The sequence below is a fragment of the Salarias fasciatus genome, chromosome 11 (genome assembly GCF_902148845.1).
Source record: "Salarias fasciatus chromosome 11, fSalaFa1.1, whole genome shotgun sequence".
Taxonomy (NCBI): Eukaryota; Metazoa; Chordata; class Actinopteri; order Blenniiformes; family Blenniidae; genus Salarias; species Salarias fasciatus.
The window spans coordinates 29592839-29618299 of NC_043755.1; the positions used below are offsets into that span (position 1 = coordinate 29592839).

Genomic DNA, 25461 nt, shown 5'->3' on the forward strand with positions numbered 1-25461 from the left:
ATGGCCACAGGAAGGGCCTTCAATTAGATCATATTCAGAGATAATTCCAGAGAGTGGTTGAAGGAGCTGATAGCAGGAACACTGTGATGAAGCTGAAAGGGAGGACCTGACGCAGGGAGGGGTGCGGGGGTGTACATTTCTATCTTTTATCTCAGCTGGACCGGGGAACAGAACAGAGTGTGAGGCTGCCAAATGCCTTAAGGGAGCTTTCTCGGTTCAATATTTCATCCTGATGGAGCCCCGGTACTGTGAGAGGGGTCAGCGGCGGAGAGCAACGGGAAACTCTGGAGGGAACGAACATACCTGGTGAATAACACCATGTCTGCTGGAGAGAGGTGCAAAAAGAGGAGAAGAAAAGGAAGTGGGGAAAAAAAAGACACTCAAAGTGTTGGAAAGCTGCGAATATGTTCAGAGAGATAAAAATAATAAAGGATATGACGAGAAGCGCGAAACACTAAACTCTCCCCATAATGGAACAGATCTGTTTGCCTCATGTAATACCTTTTTTAGTTGTTTTCTCACTTTTTTGGGCTCTTCATGTACATTGTAAAGGTTTACAGCTTAATTCCCACCATTAAGCAGCCTTGGATTTTAAATATAATGAGATGAGTTCATGGAAAGAAACCTTAAACGGCCTAATGATTCGGATATTTCAGACCTCGCCTCTTAAAAGCATAAAACTAAAGTTAACCGTGAAAGTGAAGAAAATACTCCGACTTATTTGAGTGTAGCATTTCCATATAAAGGGAAAGCATATAAACAAGTCTGGTCGTCAGTGGAAACAGACTCTCCCCTAAAGGCTTTGGAGGGAATCTCCGACGGGGTCAAACAGATCTTCAGCAGCTTCTCTCAAAAACCATGAGAGGATGTAAAATAAGCTTGAAGACAGATTTTATGAATTTCATTCAGGGAGCAGTGTGAATTTTCCTGTTCATTGAAGCCCATAATGGTGAGATTGCTCTCATTTGCCATTCATCTATCTACAGTATCGTCCCTTCCGTCCCCACGTGCTCAATGTGTCAGCTGGAGTCAAATTAGCCATTATGCATAATTTTACACTTGTGAATATAAACTGTGCACAGGAAGTAATGAAATTTGTGCTCATTGGATTATTTCTTTGTTGTATCATTGAAGGTTATTGCATTGGAAAGCCTGCTTGACATGGCTGTGACCCACATGCTCAATGCTGATGTTCATCCCACAAATGCACATGACTCAGAAATGTGGCACCAATGAAATCATCAGATGTATTACTGAGAAGTAAGAAAAATGAATGACCAAACTCAAGTTTCTTTACTTTTTCTTTGTAGTCAAATATCAATAAAATGAGAAATAATAGAATGATAGTAGCTATTCAAAGCTTTTTAGCAATTATGTTAAAAGTGGTTTAGCTGTTGTTGGGTGAAGGAGGGAGGACATAGCTCCCTTTGCTCTGGTTAATAATGATAAACCAGCAGACCTTAGAGAAACAAATGTTAGGTCCTGTTTCAAAGACGTTTGTTTTTACAGAAATACTGAAAGTGATGTAGTTTTCATGTCGGGCCACTAGTGGGTGCTGTTGGAGACACAGTAGACAATAACAATTTTCTTTCTTTTTTTTTTTTTTTACAAGAACAATAATATAGACCAACCACCAAGTTGGATTGTTACTATGGTGACTGTCAACCCTAAAACTACTGGGCCGAGGAGAATCTGGACTGAGAGTCACGACACTCTGGAGACAAGCGCTGCTTTGTCCAGCTCCACATGTGCAGAAGAACTGCTATTGAAATGCATTTTCCAATGATAATGCCGACACAGAGTCTGAATGTTTTCAAAAAGTTGTTTTCCTACATGGAGACACTCAGAGCTCCACCTCAGAATGCATTTTCAATCCAAATTCAAAAATTTTCAGTGACTCCAAGTGCCATTGTCGTACAAACAGGTCCTCGGGGGAAAGCAAAAGAAAAAAAGAAAAGTGAACAAAGCAGAGCTGGCACACCACTCACACACTGGGGTGAAACTTGGTAGTAATGTTTACTTCAATCATTTTAATCACCAGGCAATAAATGACATTTACAGGAGGCTTTTACTTGTTTATTTTCACTAAGACATGAAGTTGCAACAAAATTGCAAAGCTCAGGGTTTAAATATAATTCATATTTAAATAGTCTATCACTCTTTTATCCTCAAGTCAACCCTGATTATATTACTTATGAAATGTATCTTTGCTATAAACTTAAACACCAAATCATTGACTTAAGTTGAGGGATATAATAAATGTCAGGATATCAATAAAACCTTCCTGTGTGGTCTACAGTCTTTAAAGTTTCAGACAGTTGCAGCACTTATTGGATCAAAAAAAAAAAAAAAAAAAAAAAGGAAAAAACATCTGCTGAAGCCTCTGGCAAAACAAATTGTTTACAGATGCTGCACACACACACACACACACACACACACACACACACACACACACACACACACACACACACACACACACACACACACACACACACACACACACATATGGATTTATGAAGACCCTATGACGTATATTTGTTTCTTGGACATATTAAATAATTAAAAAAAAAATGCATTCCCTGAGCTTTGAATGGACGTAATTGTTTTGTTTTGTTTTTCCCACCGAGCATTTTGTTTTCTGGTCTCTTATTAAAAACATAATTCAGTGGGTGTGTCCATACATGAGTAGAGAGCAGAGGACACTTTATTCATGTATTTTTACAATCCATGTTGAATCAGTTGAATTTGGGGTTCAGTGTCTCCTGAAGGACACTTAAACACAACGCGAGATGGGAATCAAACCGCTAAACTTGATATTGAAAACAGCAAACCTTTGTTGCTTTTCGGTCTTTTGTTTGCACAATAATGGAATTTGAATTTAGAAAGTCACAAGTTTTGCTTTATATCCAGAGTGAATGCTCCACGTGAACATTGTGGTTAAAGAGTTTTTACTCCTTGAATTAATTACAGTTTCCCTCCAACATTCACTACATCATCATCGGCATAAGTGGAGACTCGTTTCTTACATACAGTAGAAACTGAGAGGACCGATACGACAAAGAAAGACAGTTTAAAGGCGCTTGAATATTTACATCGTACTGTACTCTGCATGCACGAGTCATTAAAAAAAAAAAAAGTAGATAGAAAAACAACACAGCACCAAATAGTAGTGAGACATGCAAACTTCAGCAAAACTTTGCTTCTCAAAACTTTTCTGCAACGAAAACACAGAAATGACACTGTTTTCAGTCGATGGTCCTTTCACATCACGTCTTTATCTCAGCATCTTCTGCTGGTGTCTGAACACCTGGAAACTCGCTCATTCTCCTGCTCATTATCAGCAAATAACACCCCATTCCTCTGCACCCCCCCCCCCTTTAGATTTCACCCCCTAATTTTCTGAAGTCCTTTCCGTGTGGCAACAATCTCCGAAGTGGGCTGATGATGAACTAACAGACTGGGTCAGGCGCTGGAGGTAATTGGGAGACACATAGAGGGGAGGATTACATTTGACAGGTCATTTATCCCACTTTAGTTAATAGTAACGGAGCCTGGCGACCGTGAATACAGCATTTAGACCTCAGCTGTGGGGCCCTCATTAACCAGTCATTCTTTCTTCCTACGTATATATTTGGTTAGAAATGAATGTACGTTTAAAGCCGGACACGGATTCCTCATACGCCGGGAGCAGGCGATGGGAACGCCGAGTGTAAACACAGTCATGCACACATTCAAATATAGACTACACTGTGTATAACACATAACACGGGCTTTTGTTGGGCAGGCATGTGTGCTCCAGCAGCTCTACCGTCTCACACAGAGCAGGATGGCGTTCGTGCACCTTTTCAGCAGATGTCATTGGAAAACCTCCAAATCTCACGCTTCTTTAAAGAAAACACATAAAGAGAGAAACTTCGTATATTGTGGAGGATATGTGTTTTAGCTTGGCTTTACCTTTCCAGGTGGGTTTCTTTCTAGTCTTGTTTTCAAATAGAAGATTAAAAAAAATTGAGAAAACATTTTTCTTAACATCCATCCATCCATCCATCCATTTTCTACCGCTTATCCGGGGCCGGGTCGCGGGGGCAGCAGTCTCAGCAGGGATGCCCAGACTTCCCTGTCCCCAGACACTTCCTCCAGCTCCTCTGGGAGGGTCCCAAGGCGTTCCCAGGCCAGCCGAGAGACATAGTCTCTCCAGCGTGTCCTGGGTCTTCCCCGGGTTCTCCTCCCAGTGGGACATGCCCGGAACACCTCCCCAGGGAGGCGTCCAGGAGGCATCCTAAACAGATGTCCGAGCCACCTCAGCTGGTTCCTCTCGATGTGGAGGAGTAGCGGCTCTACTCCGAGCTCCTCCCTGGTGACTGAGCTCCTCACCCTATCTCTAAGGGAGCGCCCAGCCACCCTACGGAGGAAGCTCATTTCGGCCGCTTGTATCCGGGATCTTATCCTTTCGGTCATGACCCAAAGCTCATGACCATAGGTGAGGGTGGGAACGTAGATTGACCGGTAAATTGAGAGCTTCGCCTTTCGGCTCAGCTCCTTCTTCACCACGACGGACCGATACAACGACTGCATCACTGCAGCCGCTGCACCGATCCGCCTGTCAATCTCACGCTCCATCCGTCCCCCACTCGTGAACAATACCCCAAGATACTTGAACTCCTCCACTTGGGCTAGGGTCTCTCCACCAACCTGGAGGGGGCAAGCCACCTTCCTCCGGTCGAGGACCATGGCCTCGGATTTGGAGGTGCTGATCCTCATCCCTGCCGCTTCACACTCGGCTGCGAACCGCCCCAGTGCATGCTGTAGGTCCGGGTTCGATGAAGCCAACAGGACAACATCATCTGCAAAAAGCAGAGATGAAATCCTGTGGTTCCCGAACCGGACCCCCTCCGGCCCCTGGCTGCACCTAGAAATTCTGTCCATAAAGATTATGAACAGAACCGGTGACAAAGGGCAGCCCTGCCGGAGTCCAACATGCACCGGGAACAGGTCCGACTTACTGCCGGCAATGCGGACCAGACTCCTACTCCGGTCATACAAAGACCGGACGGCCCTTAACAAGGGGCCCCGGACTCCGTATTCCCGGAGCACCCCCCACAAGACACCACGAGGGACATGGTCGAATGCCTTCTCCAAATCCACAAAACACATGTGGACTGGTTGGGCAAACTCCCACGAACCCTCGAGCACCCTATGGAGGGTATAGAGCTGGTCCACTGTTCCACGACCAGGACGAAAACCGCATTGTTCCTCCTGAATCCGAGGTTCGACTATCAGTCGGATCCTCCTCTCCAGTACCCTGGAATAGACTTTCCCGGGGAGGCTGAGGAGTGTGATCCCCCTATAGTTGGAGCACACCCTCCGGTCCCCCTTTTTAAACAGGGGGACCACCACCCCGGTCTGCCAATCCAGAGGCACCGTCCCCGACAGCCACGCGATGTTGCAGAGACGTGTCAACCAGGACAGTCCCTGCACATCCAGAGACTTAAGGTACTCAGGCCGAATCTCGTCCACCCCCGGTGCCTTGCCACCGAGGAGCTTGCCAACCACCTCAGTGACTTCAGCTTGGGTGATGGACGAGTCCACCTCTGAGACCTCAGCCTCTGCTTCCTCCACGGAAGACGTGGCGACGGGATTGAGGAGGTCCTCAAAGTACTCCTTCCACCGTCCAACAATATCCCCAGTTGAGGTCAGCAGCTCCCCACCTCCACTGCAAACAGTGTTGGCGGAGACCTGCTTTCCCCTCCTGAGGCGCCGGACGGTTTGCCAGAATTTCTTCGAGGCCGACCGATAGTCCTCCTCCATGGCCTCCCCGAACTCCTCCCAGACCCGAGCCTTTGCCTCCACAACTGCTCGGGCTGCAGTTCGCTTGGCCTGCCGGTACCCGTCAGCTGCTTCGGGAGTCCCATGAGCCAGCAAGGCTCGATAGGACTCCTTCTTCAGCTTGACGGCAGCCCTTACTTCCGGTGTCCACCACCGGGTTCGGGGGTTGCCGCCACGACAGGCACCGGAGACCTTACGACCACAGCTCCGAGCAGCTGCTTCGACAATGGAGGTGGAGAACATGGTCCACTCGGACTCAATGTCCCCAGCCTCCCTCGGGACATGAGAGAAGCTCTCCCGGAGGTGGGAGTTGAAAGCCATGCTGACAGAGGGTTCCGCCAGACGTTCCCAGCAGACCCTCACAACACGTTTGGGTCTGCCAAGTCTGTCCGGTTTCCTCCTCCGCCAGCGAATCCAACTCACCACCAGGTGGTGATCGGTCGACAGCTCTGCCCCTCTCTTCACCCGAGTGTCCAAAACACGCGGCCGGAGGTCAGATGACACGACAACAAAGTCGATCATCGACCTCCGACCTAGGGTGTCCTGGTGCCAAGTGCACTTATGGACACCCCTGTGCTCGAACATGGTGTTCGTTATGGACATATTTATTAAAACAATTAATTGAACTCTTTAGGATAGATACCAGCTTGTAGATGTAACAGACGTCAGGGTGCAAATTTATTCAGGTTGAAGGTGCGTTAACCTTCAATGTATTTTTCCAATAGAGTTATTATTTCAAGCTGTACTGTATATACAACATGTTGGGGAGAAATCTGCATGTGGAATAAGTTTATAACATCTAACGCTGCGTGAGAAAGTGAAAAACTGGATTCCAGGTTCCAGAGATCAAAACACGACACTGTTCTTTCAATTTTTTTCTTGATTGTATAATTTATTATGTGTTATTGTGAAGTCAAGAGACTAAACAGCTTAACGATATATGGGGTCAAATTGCAGAAACTTTCCAAATAGTGAATCTTACATGACAGCTTTTGAAGTGAAAACGCTTCTTTTTTTCCATTTTGTTTCTGAGAAGTTTCACTTTTCAACAATAATGCTTTGAAAAGCTTTAGATTTTTTGTTTTTTTGTGTGTTTGTGGATAATGACAGTGAGGGTCTTCTGAACTGATCAGGGTGTCCCCCCTGTCTGACCTCTGCTTCAGCCTCAGTCACGCCGGTTGGGTCTAAACAGATCGGCTAAGTTGAGATTAGCGTGCCATGAGGTTTCTCATCCGTCGCTCCCTTTAAGGCGGAGTGACGGAGAAACCATCTCTAAGAGCGACTGACCCAGACTGTTTGGCATCCTGCCTCTGATCAGAAATGTTATTCGGCGTCTGAACGGGGTCACGGGACCTGGAACGTTACTCGACTGTTGATCCTAGATCTTCCAAAACAAAGCCTTGGCTCACGTTTAAAGCAGGGTTTGGACTGTTTGAGTTCGTAACGCGGGTGTATTATGTACGATATTTGTGGCAGAGTTCCCTTTGAATAATTCAGACAAAATTAGTCAGGCTAATTTCACCCCATCCAGTGGATGTAAACACATAAAAATATACATTAAAACATGCAAAAAGACAGAGGGTGTTTTTCTCAACTCTGATCTAGAATACACAACATTACTGAGTCATGGAAATGGAGAGAATCAAGTCACAAGTGAAGGAACTTCTTCTCTCTGCCCTTTTGCTATTAGATTGTCAAGAATTATTTTGGTTCCTGGTTTGCCATTTTTCAAGATTTTGCCCCTCTGATTGACAGTGACCAGAGATTAGCGGCTGGGGCTCGTCAGCTGTTCGCAGCTGCTCTTCGTCTCTGTTCCAGACTGCTGTTGACTGATACCTGCTCAAACCTCTCTGTTGACCATTCCTTTGAAACGTTGTCACGTCTGTCTTTTATTAGAGTCATATATGAGAGAACAGCTGCACCGACACTCTAAACAGCCTTAAAATATTCAAATTCTTTAAGTTGCTGATACAGTCAAAGTGTCGCGGGGATGCACCGACTCATGAAAAACATTTAGTCGAGAGCCAAGAAAGGAATCACACCGCTGTAATCCTGTAGTGAACTGAGCTACTACAACCAACTTTTATGTTAAATCGCTGATGTGTTGCCAGCCCGAGAGTTTCCTCTCTTTTAAATCTAATTTGGACGATTACCATGAGAATGACTCTGGAAACTAACAGGTTCCTCATCTGAATGCGCCACGTTGAAAATTGCATACTATTTGTCACACCTCGTAGTCGTCCTTTAAAAACCTGCTATCAGTGCACCCATACAGATAAACTATAACAAGGAATTGGTGCAGTCCAGTTAAAGGTTGTTGAGTTCAGCTTTTAAATAAAATGATGAACTGGATTGTAAAAAAAAAAAAAAAAAACTATCAGATGTCTCATTTAAAAGATCAAAAGTAGTAAATTAAATTAAAGTTCCTGTTTTCCATGTCCAATTTCTCCAATTTCCTTCAGTCGCTCTGAGTGAACAAAAAAACAATCAAACAATCCAACATGCAAATTGGCCCTGTGAGAAGCCTACAGTAAAAATATATCTGCCCACCGTGGTTTCTCCATTAAAGTGAAGACTCAACGGCAATCAGCAATTTAAAAGCCGATTCCAAACTTTCTTTAAGAACAGCTTGACATATAATCGAGAACGAAGTGCAATCTGTTAAAGAAGAAAAAAGCAGTGCTAAAGAAGAAAGAGGAACGAAAGCTGCTTATGGATGGTTCAGACTTCAGCCTCACAGCGAGATAACCTCTGGTTCGAGTCCAGACACAGAGGCTCTTTCTGGGTGGCGTTTGCATGTTCTTCCCTCTCTCTCTCTCTCTCTCTCTCTCTGTCAGCTCTGTGATCCAGGCTCTATCAGGCAGCCTGGACGGTTCAGAAGCAGACATGATTCAAGATGTTGGGTTGATTTTGTTTCCTGAGATCAGAACAGATGAAGTAAGATCAGGTTTGATTCCTGTCGTCGGTTACGATTTGCCTCCATAATAACATACTTAGAAAACTCCCTGAAGTCTCTAATGCTTAAAGTTTCTGTTATGTACCCTTTGGCTTTTCTTTTTAATCCAATCATCCTAATCCTGAAACTTTATGTTGTGCCTCACTAATGATTGAACTAGAAAAACTTTCCATCTGCAGCTTCGCTGAATCCATGTTTAAGTTGGACGAGGTCGATTTTGGATGAAAACTACAGTGACAACGCAATTAAAACTTGCTTCCCTTCCCATTTGTAGCTCTTACAGCCTTTCCACTCCATGTATTTCAAACTTGTTTACAAGACTGAACAGTCGCAGGGAAAAAAAACCCCATCATTTTTCTCGTAACAAGGTAAATTAAAACTGATGGCCTCAACGTGAACCTGAAAGATTGTTTCATGACATCCGAGCGTCGAAAACAGCAGCGATGAAAACTTTTAAATTAACCTTCAAAATGAAGAACGAGCTGCAAATTTGTTGAGATTTCAGAGCGGATGGACTTCGAAACTTAAAAAAGTCTCTGGTGTCTGGCCTTCCTGGCAGACACAGGTCTTTTCAGAGTTCCCAAACATAGACGAACCGCAATGGACAGTCAGGGTTATATTAATAATTAACTAATACAAGGCGTCTAAAAATATTTGCAAATCCATGTTCTCGCCAATAACTGCCAATATTTACACATACTTACAAAACCTTTCTGCAACTGACTGTTGAAATTAGACTCTTTGCGATACTTTACTTGCACCATTTTGAACAATTTTGTCTCCAAATAAATAATGGTGGAAAAAAAAAAAGATATCTTTTACTCCTTGGTACATTTTTGATTGTGCCATGCTTCATGTTTCCTCTCTTGAAATCTGAAAAAATAAAACGATATGATAAATATTGGCTTCATTAGCTATAAACACGGGTTACAAGTGTTTTCTGTGCCACACTGAAAACAGTTTGCTTCCCGTGAAACAACCACCAATCTAATTCTGAGCAGAGGGAATAAAGCTTCATTAGGAGAACTACTGAATCCACTTGGGAAAAGAAAGTAGAAAAAAAAAAACCCCACAGAATGTACCTACGGCCACAAACGACTGCCTACATAGACACAATTAAGGCAGCAGTGCTGCAGCTCCTGCTGCTGCTGCTGCTGGCAAACTGTGAAGGAGAAACGAGAGAAGGAGCTGGAGTCCCTCCACCTGTTTATTGGTTTCTGATGAGTCGAAGAGACCTCACCTGAAGCGCAGAGGGAAACTCAGCCTGCACAGAAAGACGAGGAACGAGAAGCCGCGGTACGAGGAGGAAGGGTCGGCGTGTTCCCTCTTTGTATGCTTCATGATACGCACCAGTTTTATTGTTTGAATGAAATATTGAAGATTTCAGGATGATTCCTCTCCTCTGTTAAACAAAAGCACCAGGCAGATGAGATTTGTCAAAGTTTTTATAGGTACAACTCACATTCTGAGCCCTTTTCTCCAAGTTCGGTCTGCTAGTAAGAATTTATTCGACTTCTCAATTAAAAATGCATTGTGTAGTTTTCAGGTTGGGCCACTAGTGGGTGCTGTTTGTTGTTTTTGTAATGAAACCACAGTAAAATGCATACAGAGAACAAAATGCTGTAAACATTACCAATAACAAATATGTATTTCCTGAGTACCTGGATGTCGTATTGGATAATGCTGTATCCGTCGTCCCCTTCTGATCAGTGGAAAGTGGCATTATGTGGTCAAACCCATGTCGCCCATAGCAGCGAATAAACCAATAAGACAGTTAAAACTGTGCAGTCGTTCTGAGCGTTGAAAGGAATTAATTCAAGTCACGTTTGGAATCATGTTTTCGGTCAAAGTATGAGAACTTGTTTCTACTTGTGGCTGGGTTTCAGCTCCAGAGCGACTTCGTCCAGCTTTCTGCTTTGGAAGCAGACCTTCCACATCTCCCATGCATCGAATCTGTAATTTGTTTAACTGTATAAATTATGCATATACGCTCTCATGCATATTGAAAGGGTTTGTCCCCAAAACCGCCATGTGTTGTGTTTATGTGATGATCAGGCAGAATGTGCACCTGCCTCGCTGATGTGAATGAGCCGTAATCGCTGCACATCTCAATCAAAGCAGGTAAATAAGGTATCTCAGGTGCCGGCTGCCAATTTAACAGGAAAAAAAGCAGGTTCTCCTCTATTTAAATGAGTTTTGATGAAACATGGATTGCGGCGTTTTGTAAACATCAGATTCTCACCTCAAATTGGAGCATTGAAAGACTTTTTACAGCTACATTTACAGCCGCTGGTTTGCTTCTCAGACAAAATGTTCTGTTCCAACAAAGAGACAGAAAGAGAGGGAGCCCGTGGTGGAAATGTTCCTCACAATGGCAAAGCCCCCTGCTAAGTAATTATCAAGTTATTGGTATTGATCAGCCGATTCCTTTTATTCTGTCAGGCGGCAAAAAATGTCACTCACTGCTGCTTCCAAGTGATTTTAATCTCCCCGAAAACAGTTCGGAGAGGCGATTTAAACCGAAATGTCAAATAATTGATTATGTGACGCTGTTTGTGTGTTTGTCTGCAGCTAACTCCTGCTGTCACACACACACACACACACACACACACACTCACACACACAAACCAGTGTTTGAGGCAGAATGGCATATGAAGGCTTCTGTGACTAAAACAGACATCACACACTGAGTGTGTGTGTTTCTGACCCTTTTTATCAGCCGTTTGCTGTGGAAGTCAGCCGGTCTCAGCCCATCACTGTCTCGTCCCGTCACATTATCCGGCGGCGCCGGGCAGGGGAGCGTCGGCTGAACCGGGAGACGGACAGGCCTTCTGTAGGCTGTCAGATAGCATCCAGCACACGACCTGCTCACTCTGCCTCGCCGTCGACACTCTGCCGCGTCTCCCCTGACGGGATCACATCAGCGGGAATCAAAGACGGGCCGACGAATGAGAGGAGGCACCACCACACCGAGCACGGGGGGGCAGAGGAAGGAGGGAAGTGATTCGCTTGGCTTTTTAACACACTTCAAATTTGAAATCTTTTCTGAAAACATCATCTCTTTCCTGCTGTCTCCACGTGGGATTGCAGTGTCAATGTGGAGAACAAAGAGGCTCAGATGTCCCCATTTCCCCCGACTTTCTCCACTTCCTGTGGTGGGACCCCGAAACAACTTGTTTTCAAGTGAAAACAGAAAACTTCTGTTGCATTTTAGTTTGGTTTGTTTACGTGACGACAACTTTGTTAGTCTCTGAAAATAGAATTTCTTAGAAACAAATTCCAAACTCACTGGTCTCCGATATCGGATAAACATCGAACATGCAACTTTTCTGAAAAAGTCAAAGTTTAATAGTTTCTCTGTCAGTCGATCAATGATAAAAATGGAGGATCACAGGTTGTTGCTCATTTCATAAAACGTATCCAACACCTTGGTAAATTTACTCCGTGGCTGTTCTCTTCATTTCATCCCTGGGAGTGAGATCCACCATCCTGCACTGAAGCAGAGTCCATCCAGCCACCGTGATCTGATCGTTTCGGACATTCAGGGTGGTTCGTGAACAGTGTGAAGAGTGACAGCTGCCACGACTTAAAGTTACAACCCATAATTGATGAAAAGCGAAGGCTGCTATTAACGTGTCGCTGTAATATTTTGACTGCGGAGTCACTACAGCATCATTGTACTGTTCATTTCTTCTCCTTGCTTTTGTTGGCCAAGTTAATTCTTTCCATTTGTAAAGAGGGTTCATTTGAATTCATTAGTTTCCACCGTCAACAATAATATTTACTCGGACGTGTCTCCTTGGTTACTTGTCCTCCTCAACATCTGCTTCTGCGGTGCAGTTTGTAAACTGTACAACAGAACACGGAGCGGATTCGGCAGAGCCTGACAACAGACACACTGTGGTGCAACGTCCAGTTCCTCTTTATTTGTTGTGAAAACATACAAACCATTTTCCTGATCAGATCAGGTTTTGACTCTCAGATTCATTGTTCTTTCAGGATAAATGAACTGTGGGGGCTCAGAATGATGTGAGGTTGTCTGTCTAACTCCGGGGTTGGCGGTTCGATTTCCCATGTGGCCTTCCTGACAGTAGGAATGTCGAGCGACGGGTAAAGTGGCAGTTTTTGCTTCGCTGCTAAGTTACTGAAAATAGACCGACAATGATAAAACATAACGCTGTGCTCATCTGCAAGCTTCAAAACACGCATTTAAACGAGACATTATTGTGAATTTCCTCTGAATGCTTGGAAGAAAAGCAATGTTTGGCATAAACACGACAAATAATCTCCACCTCACGTTGAGCTCTCTTTGTGTGAGATCCCGAACGCTCTGTGTTAACCTATCATAGCCTTTTTCGACTATGTCTGGGATGTTTACATAACTACAGGAAGTGTTCAATAGATCTGCGAACGTTTCTTTTCCTCTAATTGCACATTGCCCATCTGCTGTCGCCTGTCGGATGGTGTGCGGTGGCTTTATGACTACCTCCGCCCGGGGCGAGAGGCTCTTCCACGGCAGACAGCAGCTCATCAGGATGATTGACAGGTCTTGATGCTGGAAGTCGACCAGCTGAGGAGAAATTGCACATTAGAGCTTTAGGAAAGTGATTTGAAAGATGACACTGAATCCGCCCGAGACAGTGCGCGGCGCACCGCTGCCGGCGCTGGAAACGGTCATGTGATAGATGCGCTCTGGCGTGTGTGTTTGGGCGCGGGATTATCTGTGTGTGTTGCGGCACATTTGCTCCGGCGGCGGCGGCGGCGGCGTTTGGCTCTCTGGCAGGCGTGGCCCGTGTGGCTCAGTGGGTGGCTGATGGGAGAGCAGCTCGGGGAATAACATGTCCCTGGCAGTGCAGCTGCTCTCTGCAGCGGAGGCCTGCGCACGCCGTGTTGCACAAAACACTACGTGACAGGGGATTTTCTTTTGACGAAAAAATGCATGGAAAGACGCGCTCGGGGTGGTGTGGCGTTCAGCGCTCAACTGTGGACAAAACCTCATCCCTGCCAAGAAAAGCAGAGCAGAGCGAATTCAAAAGCGGAATATGGAACCCCCTTTCTCACCACATGTATTCCCGATGATTAATGACATTTCCATGAATAAGCACTAAAATTTCTACTGACCGTTTTGCTGGATTGTGCTCGGGGCCGCCTCTGGCCAAATGGAGGTCCAAAGCAATATGAAATTATGAGGCCCCCTTTGGCCAAAAGCCTTCAAACTGTCATATAAACAGACTGCAGTACGCAGCGTTTTATCATGTCATTAATAGCAGATAGAGGACATTCAATACTGGCCGTAGCTCAGTTTATAAGGCGGCCGTCTTCCAGTCCGACGTCGCACCTCTGTCATGTGTGGAAGTGTCCTCCTTCAAGACACTTAACCTCCATTTGCCCTCACTGCCGCTCGTGCACCTTGCATGGCAGCTGTCAGAGTCGATGTGTGAATGTGGCGGATTGCGTGAGGCTCGATGACTCTGCTACGGACACACACCTCTGAGTGAAGCTCCTGTGTGTCTGTATTTCTTTCTTTTTTTTTTCCCAGCATCTCCTCAACCTGCTCTGTTCTCCCATCTGGACCCTGATTGGTCGGGTGTGGACTGTCGATCACTGCAGCGGCTGCGTCTCGGGCAGATGACGGGCATCCTTTCTCACCTCATTAAGTCTCGTACGTGCTTTGCAAGCAGCCATTCGGGGCAGTGCGGTGTGCGTTTGTTCATAAGAATGAGGCCTCCGGCTCGACTTGAGGCCGTCCACGCCGCACGTGTTCTGCGTCGGGGAACCTGCGGTCCTGATTATACCATTTAATGGGGCCTCATCGCCGCGGATTCGTTTCACAGCACCTGCACAAGACCGAGGGAGGAACAACATGTTTCCCAGTGCGTGTTTCTGGTAAGAGGTCAGCGCTGCTCTCTCATGGCCCAGATGTTTCTCGCTGGCGTTCGTTCTCCATAACTCAGGCCCCACTTTCCCAGCGGGCAGCGGCGAGTCTGCTCCTCTGCTGTAATGCTTCTTGTGTGCCAGCGAGCTTCGCCAGCTCCATGTGTCATCCTCTTTTTCTCTTCCCAAAAGCTTGGGTGAGATTTACAGTACAAAGGTGGACTCTTGCATAATGCTTCACCTCGCTCCAAGTCAGCAAGTGAGTGTGTTTGGGCAAATGCAGAGGAGCGCCCCTGCTGTGGTAATGCAATGCAGGGCTTTCAGCATGGACTCTCTGCTTGTTTCACTGCGCATCATTAAGTGCGGCGCAGACGAGGCAGCACACTTTGCCTGACATTGCCTACAGAGCGGCGTGTTTCATAACACTGATTGAGCTCAGAAAAACAGATGTGGTTCATTTGGAAGTATTGAAAACCTGAGATTTGATAGCAGCCAGTCACTTCTGATGTTCTGCACTTCACTCCATTTGTATCGGCCACATAAAACAATCTGTTTTGTTGAATTTCCTCATGATTTTCCTGAATTGCTGTCTTTTGATAAAGAGCTAATTTTTCCATCTGTTGAGTCGGTGTGTCAGGTCAGTTTACCCACGACTAACTGCGGACACTTTAAAAGCTTCAGTCACTCAGCAGTCTGTGCACAGTCACGAGCCGGGCGGCCCAGAGTGACTGCACATTCCCGTGTAGGTGTACACGTTCGTTTGAGTGTGTGACCTTTGCAGCAGTTTGCATTTCATTTTTCCAGTTAATATGAAAGCTCCTTGTCAAACTAAACACACTCAGATGATCGTTTGCGGCATGAAGCAGCGGTAATTGTTTTTACTTTGACTCTTTGGGAGCAGCGAACACTCTGTAAATACTACAGACAAACTGTATGTCACCCTATAAATTCACACATCAAACTATCAAGAAGCATCAGTTCGAACGTCTGGTGATCTGATTAAGTCCAGTTTTCTGCGTCTTTATTTGTCAAACTTTACGCCATGAATGTTCATACAAGTCATCAATATTATGCAACAAAAACGTTAATTTTTTACCAGAAGTAGATGTTTTTGTTGTGCTCTCTGCTGGTTCTGTCTTCCTCTGCACAGTAATGGCTCCTCTGAAGGTCTCAGTCCCTCCCTTAAGGGAAATCAGTTAAATGCAATTTACTTTTTTTGCTGGGACAGGGCATGATATTTAAAAAGTACATTCATAGAGATAGTGCAACACAAGCAGCATCAGTGTTTGTGATGGAGATTTCTTTATTTAAAGTAGTATTTTCGAGTATGAAACAAAGAGTCTGCAAAGACTGGTTGGATATATTTGGGGAAAAAAAGCGATTAGAGAAGAAAACATTTAACATGTAGTTGACAAGGGCAAAAACCAGAAATCGCAATGTTTTCTTTTTTTTTTTTTAACTTTTTGGTTTTCAACATACTTCAACAACACGTTACTCAATCATTTTTTAGACTTTTACTTGGACATGATAATAATCTGTACATAATCTGCAGAGTGTCAACTTTCTGTGTTGGAGTAGTGTCCCAAATGGCTAGTGTGTTGAGGATATTATATTGATGGATTTTGTTTATTGGATATGGATATTATATTTCACTTGCTGAGGTTCTCCAGTTTAACTTGATGCGTAACTCCACCGTGCTTCATGATTCGTTCACCATTTTAAGCAGTTTGTTGTAGAAGTTTCCATCTGTCCCCAGTTCACTGGCTCACCTTTCGAGGTTCAGATTCTCACCGTTACCTGTCAGTCACGCCTGTGGATTGTCCGTTCTCCACGGTCTTCACTGCCATATTCAAACACTGAACAACTGAATTCTTTCCACGGACGTCTACTTTCATGAAGTACACTGTCTTTGCAGCCAAAAGTGCATCTTATCTGCAGCTTCCTGTTTCCACTATAAGTCACAGAGCAGTGTAAAGTACAAAATATGTTCAGCTATAAATACTGTGAAGTTTATAAATATATATTGTACACAGAGATAAAATACACGGCACCTGTTCCAGACTATGATAAATACGCTACAACTGGCACTGGTTTCATGCACTTCTGTTGAGTAGATTATGGTTGAAGCAGTTCACAGATCTGAAGTCCATAAATAAATCTGTTCTTCAGTATTTGGGTCCTGAACTGAACTAATCTACTCATACTTTATGAAACCCTTTGGGGATATTTCTTTTTTAGGCACTGACCTATCGTATTGGTAGAACGTGGAGGTTCAGCCACATTACGGCACTCCGAGGAGCTGATGGGGGTCAAGGGTCTTCCTCAGGGATCCACAGCGGTCACACTGTCCAAGAGCAACAAATGACCTTCTCAGCGGTTCAGATGACCGTCTGTAGAGTCTTCCTGTCTGAAGACATCAAGCTAATAAGCAGGCAAGAGGCTGGAGCCGTGGACTACTGTGTCAGTAAAGGAACACTTCTGGTATTGCTCTGAAAAATCACGATCAGATGGAAAGTATTAAACTCTGAAGTATGTTGCATAAGGGATCTGCCTTTGCATAAATCTCATGAAAACAGTGTTGTTCCTTGAACTGCAGAGACCCAAGTCCAGCGGAAACGAAGGAAGAGCGTTTTCTTTTGTAGTATAAATTACCGGATTTTAGTTAAAGTTTCAAATGCCGAAATATTTTCCAAATAAAATAGACTCTTAACTCTGAGATCCTGCAAGAAGGTGCAGAGAAACCCAGCACAGAAGAGAGAGAATATATGAGACATATCAGTGGCAAGCAGTGGGGAAACACTGAGTGCTTTGAAAAAAGTTTTAATATATAAACAAACCTAAACCTGCAGAAGTTTAACTGAGAAAATGGTCTTTGGTGTTCAGAGAACTGAACGTAATCTGATGTGACAGATCAGTTTTGACATTTCATGAGCTTCATCCCAGACTGGTTCAAACCACTGAAAGTCACATGTAGCTTTGTCACATGGAGCTGCACTGCGCCGCGCATGTTTTCAGCGCACGCTGTGAACACATGTCCGCTCAGAGATATTCCACCAACGCAAGCCTCACCGGCGACCGCCGCCGTGGATTACAATCAGAAACACCCACTCACAGGACTACTTTGTGATTCTTTATTGCGTGAACATAAGAACTGTGAGCGATTCATTAGAGGCTCGCTTCATTTCTGTGACAACTTAATCGCTGTAATTTTATTCAGTCAAAAGCACATTTTTTGATAGTGAGATTTTCATTGAAAAATCAAGAATGTTCGCCCAGGCAGAAATGACTGGGCTGTTTCGAAATCACATGGAAAATTGCTGACTTCATTACAGACAAAAGATGCGTGAAAACGCAGTTTGACCTCAGTCCCTGACAAGAGGAGCGGACCTGCTGATGGAGAGCGCGGGAGTCTTCCTGTGTTTTCCCTCGCGGAGTTAATCGTTTTATCTCTGTTGTGGTTTCTGGCAAATGCCATAATCAAAACCGCGTTGGGAGCGCATAATTCCAGAAACTCATTACAATGGTCCTGCTTTCAATCAGTAACAGGACCCCGACTCTTCTCCCAGTCTGTCACCTTTGGCTAAACCTCAAGCCGCCACGGCTCCGGAGCCGAATCCTGCATCGAATCACAGCACATGGCTTCAGAACAAAACAATGTTCAGCAGCTCGAGTGGGCATTTTCAAAATAACATAAAGATTAGAATACATAATAGAGTTAAATAAATAACCGTTGGTGTTTCACTTAAAGTCTTGAACAGAAACAGTGTGTGTGTGTGTGTGTGTGTGTGTGTGTGTGTGTGTGTGTGTGTGTGCGTGTGTGTGTGTGTGTGTGCTCGTTCTGCGGCAGCAGTTGGGACCTCAACCATCGTGGGGAAAAAAGGTGGCGTTCCCCATGAAGGGCACGACACATTATGAGGTGAAGACGTGTTTTACGGTGAGGTTAATTCCAGGATGAGGGTTAAGCAAGTAGTAATGAGAGTTAGGTTTAGAATGTCTCTGCAGGAAATGAATGGAAGTTAATATATTGTCCCCATAATGCATTGAGGCATAGTGTTACATACACAGCGGTGGACTTGACAACGTCTGAAGCGAAAGTGGATTGTTTTGGCTTTTCTTTTTTTCAGAAAAGTTTCACATTTACAGGGAAATATTTGGAAAATTATGTCTGTTTACAATAAAATATCAAATGCTGAAAACTGTGCAGTTATCATGTTGTGCCACTAGTGGGCCAGTTTTTTTTGGTAATGAAAACACACATCAGTACTTTATGAACATGAACAATGGTGAGTCCACAGACATTCGGATTGCTATTATGTTATTATTATCAACTCTAAAACTACAAAGTCCTCCTTTTTCACCGGTCCGGCCCACTCAAGATGAAGTCTGGCTGAACTGCAGTGTGTTTGACTCCTCTGATCCAAAGCGCACAAATGTCACTCATGGTGTCATTCTTGATCAATCACTCTCAAAGTGCAATCTGTTTTAGTGAACGCGGAATTGAGCATGCAGGATCCTCGTAAATCCGTCCAAACTCTTGATTTTTGGGAGTATTTTTCAGTCCCCTGACAACCTCCATATCGTTTCTGAAATTTCCCTCCGCCTGTCTGGTGTCACCTGGCCTCTCGCCGCCCTCACGGCGTTTACGTCCTCTTGAGATTACTTGAACCTGTCACCCTCTGATCCAGCTGCTTGTCATTCGGTCACTCCAGCCCGAGGAGCCGTCGTCAGCCAGTCTTTTTCCCCCTCATTGTTGCAAAGCTGCTGTAGTACTACAGTCTCTGTCATCACCTGATTGCTCATAGAGTCCTGCCTGCCAGAGGCTATTTGTCTGGATGATTATAACTGCCTGTTCAGGGAAGATATAAACCCCAGTTCTGTATATTCATCCATCCATCCATCCAACCATCCATCCATCCCTCCCAGCTTTATTGGCTGTGTCTCGAGTGATGCAGCAGGTTGTTTTCCAGTCCCAAGACTGTCGGTTTAATCATTGACTTTGGCTGCGTGTGTGTTAAACTCTGAACTGTGGCAACCATCGCCATTTTAAATGGCAATTTAGAGCACCGTGAAGTTTTTCAGGTGGTGCAATCTTGCTTTATGGTTGAGATTAAGCTACCATTTGTCTAATTTGTGGTGGTCGGTAGAGCTAAAGTCAATCATCAGCTCATCAAAGGATCAACAGGAACAATGTCATGCGTTTACGTTCATACCGGGGGACAACTGCTTTCTTACTTATTTCCCTTCCGTCTTGATGGAACGTAGACCTTTTCCTCGCTCTCTAACGCTGTTTTGTGCAGTATCTGAGTTTGGATTCTGGTTTTATGGATCACTCTTCATCTGGTTTCTACCCTCCGACCTGTTCGGCATGTGCAGCGCCACCAGGAGTCTGATACTCCAACCGACGTGGTTCTAATGGTCCAAGAGACTCACGAGCTGTCCCACCACTTTAAGGGAGAATCCCATCACTCAAAGATACATGTCTTTGGATGGTGAGGAAACACAAATACATAGACAAACCCACACATCCAGTCAGATCAGCCCTGATCCTGTAATCTTGAGCCTCGCCGTGAGGTGAAAGTGTAAAACCACGATGCCACCGTAGAAGTGTATTGTTTGGTCAAAAACCACAAGTAGTGTTTAGTAAGAGCCACAATCTCTCCCTTTTTCATTCAGTGGGGTGAATAACCAAAAATGTCAATGACATTTCTCCACCTCTGCCCACAAACGCCTTTGAAATCCCGAGAAATGACTCAGTTCAGCCGAGCGGCGAGCACAGAAAGCGACAGCACAACACCATTGTGCCTGCTTTCCGCAGCACAATTGTCAAGGTGGGTTAATCCTCCCACGCAGAGCCGGCACCTTTCCACTTCCCCCAGCCGAGAGCTGCCTATTGAGAGTCTTTCTCGAAGAAGCAGATGGGTTTTGTTCATTCCCCAAAGCTTTGTCACCACACAGAGGGAGGCGCGCTCCGAACAGACAGGCGGTGTGCAGCAATGCAGCAGCAGCAGCAGCAGCACCACTCCCAGCAAGTTTTACAGCTGCTCGCCGTGCCAGCGCACATCTTTTGTGTGTATATATATACATATATCTGTGCATTTGGGACAATGATCTTCCATATCCTGTCAAATGAAGAATCGGTGTATGCAGCTAAAGGTCATTATCCTTGTGGGCACAGCTTGAAGCCACTGATGGTTGAACAGGCGTCCTCTTCAAAATGGAGCAACTGCATTTCCCGTCTCCCGGGATTGGTCCTCCCAGGGCTGTTTTTACGCTGATGCGCTAATGTACCACACTCTGAAAAGTCACTAAATATAAGTCGAGTAAACTTTCAACGGTTTTCAAGTGAAGGAATGAGCAATAAAGCAAAGCAATCCCTTGTTGTTTATATTAGGACAGCCTCCTCCATATGCATTTTCACTTTTGGCATCTGGGTCAGACCAAACATCTTGCAGAACACGCTGACTCCATCACATTTAAATCAGGTCTTTATGGGGGCCGTAGCATCTGTTAGCTAAGGCGGATTATTTATGACTGCAGAATGAAGCTAATGAGACGCTTCTCTGATGCTACCGACACACACCCGCACTGACAAGATGTAAACACTGACTGCTTCGCAGCTTGAAAAGATATTCAGAACAAAGCTTAGCTGTGAGTTTGTGAGACAGGTATGCATTCTGTGACTTCGGAGGTGCGCTTGTTTTGTTCGTGTTCCGTTTGTGGCCAGTGTTAACACAGATAGAAACTGTGAAGCCACCGGTGTCCTTTAAGTGTTCCCATGGGGGGATTCCACCGCGACTCGAGTTCGGTGACGCAGAGATGAAATTTTGTACTCAAGCCAAGAAAAGTCACCCGTTGAAGTGAAAGCTGTCTGGGAGGTGCTCCGTCTTCACCGTCCAGTGAGCGGCAGTTTCCGGGATCGGCTTCGGCGCGGTTTTAACTGGCCTCTCTGGCTCTGTCCCGCAGATGGACCCGGTGCAGAAAGCCGTCCTCCATCACACCCTCGGCCTCCCGCCCACCGCCAAGAGGAAGCACGTCTCCTGCAGCGTGTGCCAGCTGAGGTTCAACTCACAGGTGAGACGCTTTTCTCCCCGAGGTCTGCAGAGGGGTGGGGAGGGAGGGAGGGAGCGGGGCGGACGGGAAACGGTCCGCACCACATCACAATCAAAGAATGTGTTTGTTTCTATCTCCACCCGCTCCGCTCTCCGCCACATCAAAGCCGCTGCTCAGTGCCAAACATGTGTTGTTCCAAATGCTATTAAGAAGGTACAAACGCTGCAGCGATGCAAATAACCAAGTAACGACATTTATGTCAGATTGTTTTTGTGCACCTTGGCAACATCCGAGGCCGTTTGCAGGACGATGTTTCAGGAAAGGTACACGTCTTCCTCAGAGACCCTCAGTAATGAGCTGTCCGCTGCGGATTCGAACCCACAAACTCGCCACCTTTTTGAAAAAGTTCCACTCTGTGAGCTGTTTCAAAAAAAGCTGCATTTTCAAGCACCGTTGTCATCTAAACAGACACCCAAAAATTCCTAAAAAGTTAAATTTTTCATTTGAAAACAAGGTCTTGCATTGTAAAATCTGTCTATTCCTCTTCTAAATGAAGACAGGTTTGTAAAAAATAAATAAATAAATACATGTATTTGTGTAATGAGCTGCTAAGCACTGTGTAATTTTTCCTCTGCTAATGAAAATATTGTGATAATTACTGCTAACAAAGGAGCAATCAACCATACACACTTTTTATTTGGATCATTGCAACTTGTTGCATGTTTTCGTGCAAAATTTCATTTTCTGAACACTTTTAGTAGAACGTTTATAACAGACAAGGGCCAAGAATGAAAATTCCAAAAAAGGTAAATGTGAGTGATATGAAATCATCAGAGGCCTGTTGACTGATAGACTTACTTTATATTTGGCATAAATGAAAGCTAGAGTGAAAATTTCCAGTTTGTGAGAGTTTCATCGTCGTCAAAATGTTTGTTGGTTAAAAACAAGTCATGCAAACAGTATAAAGACTGAAAAAAAAAACCCTAAGAACTCTGCATCTTATTACAATAAAATAATCCATTTGTTCTTAATTCATCCTACTTTGTTTTCAACAACATCAGAGCTTTTCTACTATTTTACTGTTCGACATAATTTGCTGAAAGATGCAATGCGCTTCAAATAAAGTCCAAAATTTTGCAATAAATTAACTTTATTGGCCTTTAGAGAGAATTAACTTCAAGTTAAAAAGTTAATGCTTTCTGATTTTCTTTAAAGTCGTTCCAGGTGAAATCAGTATCATTGCTGCATATTTCACTAATCGTTCATTGATTTCTTTGGTGTTTTTAGTTTCTCAGATCTGAAGGACTGGAAAAAAGGGTCTTGGTTTGGAAAAATAATTTGTTTTTCAAAGGTATTCCTTTATTTTTTATATACATACAGTATGTTCTTAACAAATGACTGTAATAGAGTTTCTGACACTTTAAAGAACAGGTTTGTGTTTGTGAGGATTCCTTAAAGGCAGAATGAGCCTCATCCTGTCTGAGGAGTTTCCACGGAGCCATACTCTCTCAATTATTTACAATGTTTTAGACTTTCTCAAAATGTGAACTTTTAATAGGTACATTCCTAAGTCACTGTGGAGTTGTGGTTAGCTGTCGTGTCTGAGTCTGGGCTTTGGGGCCTTTGTGGAGATTGCATGTTCTTCCCACAGTCCAAAAACATGAGTGTCATGCTGTTTGGTGGCTTAAAGGTCAAACATTATGGCTGTGTTGAGGCGCCTGAAGTGGAGAACGAGTCATCTCCCTCACTTGCCCCTTTTTTTTGTTTTTTTTTTTGTGAATGTTTGTTAAAACGAAACAATTCAGCGATTTTCCTTTCCTAACGTCATGCGGGGCCTTTATCCGCCTTCACCGTTAGCAGGAACTAGAGTTACTATTTGATGGTAACTGGAACAACACATACAACCAAATCAAGTAACGCATTCAGACACACAATACTTTTAATATTTTCTTTTTCTGGGCCAGATTCCATTTCAAGCTGTTGTGGTCAAACGACAGCATTTCTACGAGCCATGGCGATAATTCCATTTTCAGCTTCGGCACCACGAGTGAAGTCCAGATCGGACTCAGTGTTTTCAGCACAAACCTCAGTGAAAACCTGCCCAAATGTCAGCCTTGGTAGAAACTCATGCTAAAACCGTAAAACTATGATATGTGTAATAAAGCACACATCATACGCACACAACTGCACCAAGTAATGATTGGACACAAACATTAAACACTGCTAAGTTTCATCCAGTTTCATCCAGTTTCACCAGTGATCCATCGTCCTGGATGGCACATCGTGGCACATCGTCCTGGCGATATAGCAGTGAACTACAATACAGCACAATGTATCAGCCTGTAGACAGAGTTTATGAGTTCCAATTTGAATTTTAATTGTTGTTTCTTCAATAAAAAGACAAGATGAATTAATATAAGCAGAAAAGGTTCTTTTCCAGCTCCTGGTTGGATATGATGTCACTTATAATGTGAATCAAAAAAAAGCTCACTAACTGAACATTTATACAGACTAGGTCTTGGCTTGCAGTCTGAATAAACACTGTCCAGAGGTTTGCTGTTGTTCGCAATGATTTTTAACCTAAACCTCGGTAATCACGGCTGGGACTAAGTTTGTGTAATTAAACATCTTTGCAGCTCGTCTCCCATGTGGGAACAACCTGTAGATTTCTGTACCACACCTGGTGGAAGGAAATGCCTCTTCGCACCTCGTCGCTATCTCCATTTATTCTCTAACGCAATTAAAATCCTCACAGCCTTATTAGGAGATAAAGCGCCGGGCGTTAGAGGGAGATAAAGGAGGGAAAAGTAAGGAGGGCAGAGCTTAGAGCGGCGGTTATTGTGGGCACCTTGTAAGCAGGAGGGATGGAGATGTAGATAAAAGTGTGAGCGACACACAGCCGGTGGAGGCTAACCAGCGCTGAAACGTTGGCGTCCGCGGTGACAGAATCTGACAGAGACGTCATGAAAATCAAGGCCGTTTGATTTGAGCGGGAGATCCTCTGCAGAGACAGCTGTCTGGCTCGCAGCGGCGGGGCGTCGATCACCTCGCAGCGGGCGCCGGCGACGTGCCGCTGCTGGATTTTTCTTTCCCGCCCGCATCTGAGTCCACAAAGGCTTTTTCAGGACAGACAGGCGGGAGGCTCGTCTGGAGGTTCCGCCCCGTCTATTGATGTATTAAAAGAACCGGATGTTTTTTTTCTGTTTGAGATTAAACCGAGACGGTTCTGTGAAGCCGGGGGACCTGATGTGGGCAGTCTGAAGCTATTCGGAGGGAAGTTAAAGGAAATCAAGCGATTTGTCTTCTAATTTCAGAGTTGGTGGTTTTGGTCGAGATCTGAATGTACTGAAATGTCCTTTTCAGCTTGGAATAATTCCATAGATTAGAATGTATGTGTCTGTTTTGGCTTGTCAGCCATCGACTCTGCTTCGACACGTTTCCACCATGTTCTTCTGTCTTCATGAGAAATGGAAGAACATCGTCCAAACATGTCAAAGGTATGTTCTAAAAACCGTCCTGCCCGAGAAGAAGAAAGTAGATTAACAGTTTTCTAAGTTCTGCCATCTTCTTTGCTCCTTTAATGAGTCAAACATGTGCAATGTTGGTCAACGCTACCCCTACAGGTCACCAGTGGTATTACGGCTTCTCGATCAGCATAGTTTGCCTGAAGTTCATTAAGTTTGTGATTAATACTTCTTTGTTCTTTAAATCGTTAACTCTCATTCTTTCCGGTTGGGATCTGCAGCTATTGGCAG

The 25461-nt window shown here is 44.5% G+C and overlaps 1 protein-coding gene across 1 annotated transcript in view; it reads left to right on the forward strand.

The window, feature by feature from the left end:
* Window positions 1-25461, forward strand: part of znf385d (zinc finger protein 385D) — a 105632-nt gene that overhangs the window by 30481 nt on the left and 49690 nt on the right. Inside the window, exon 3 of the mRNA XM_030102034.1 lies at window positions 21620-21727. Within this exon, the coding sequence (XP_029957894.1) occupies window positions 21620-21727 (108 nt within the window). The remainder of the gene's footprint in view (window positions 1-21619; window positions 21728-25461) is intronic.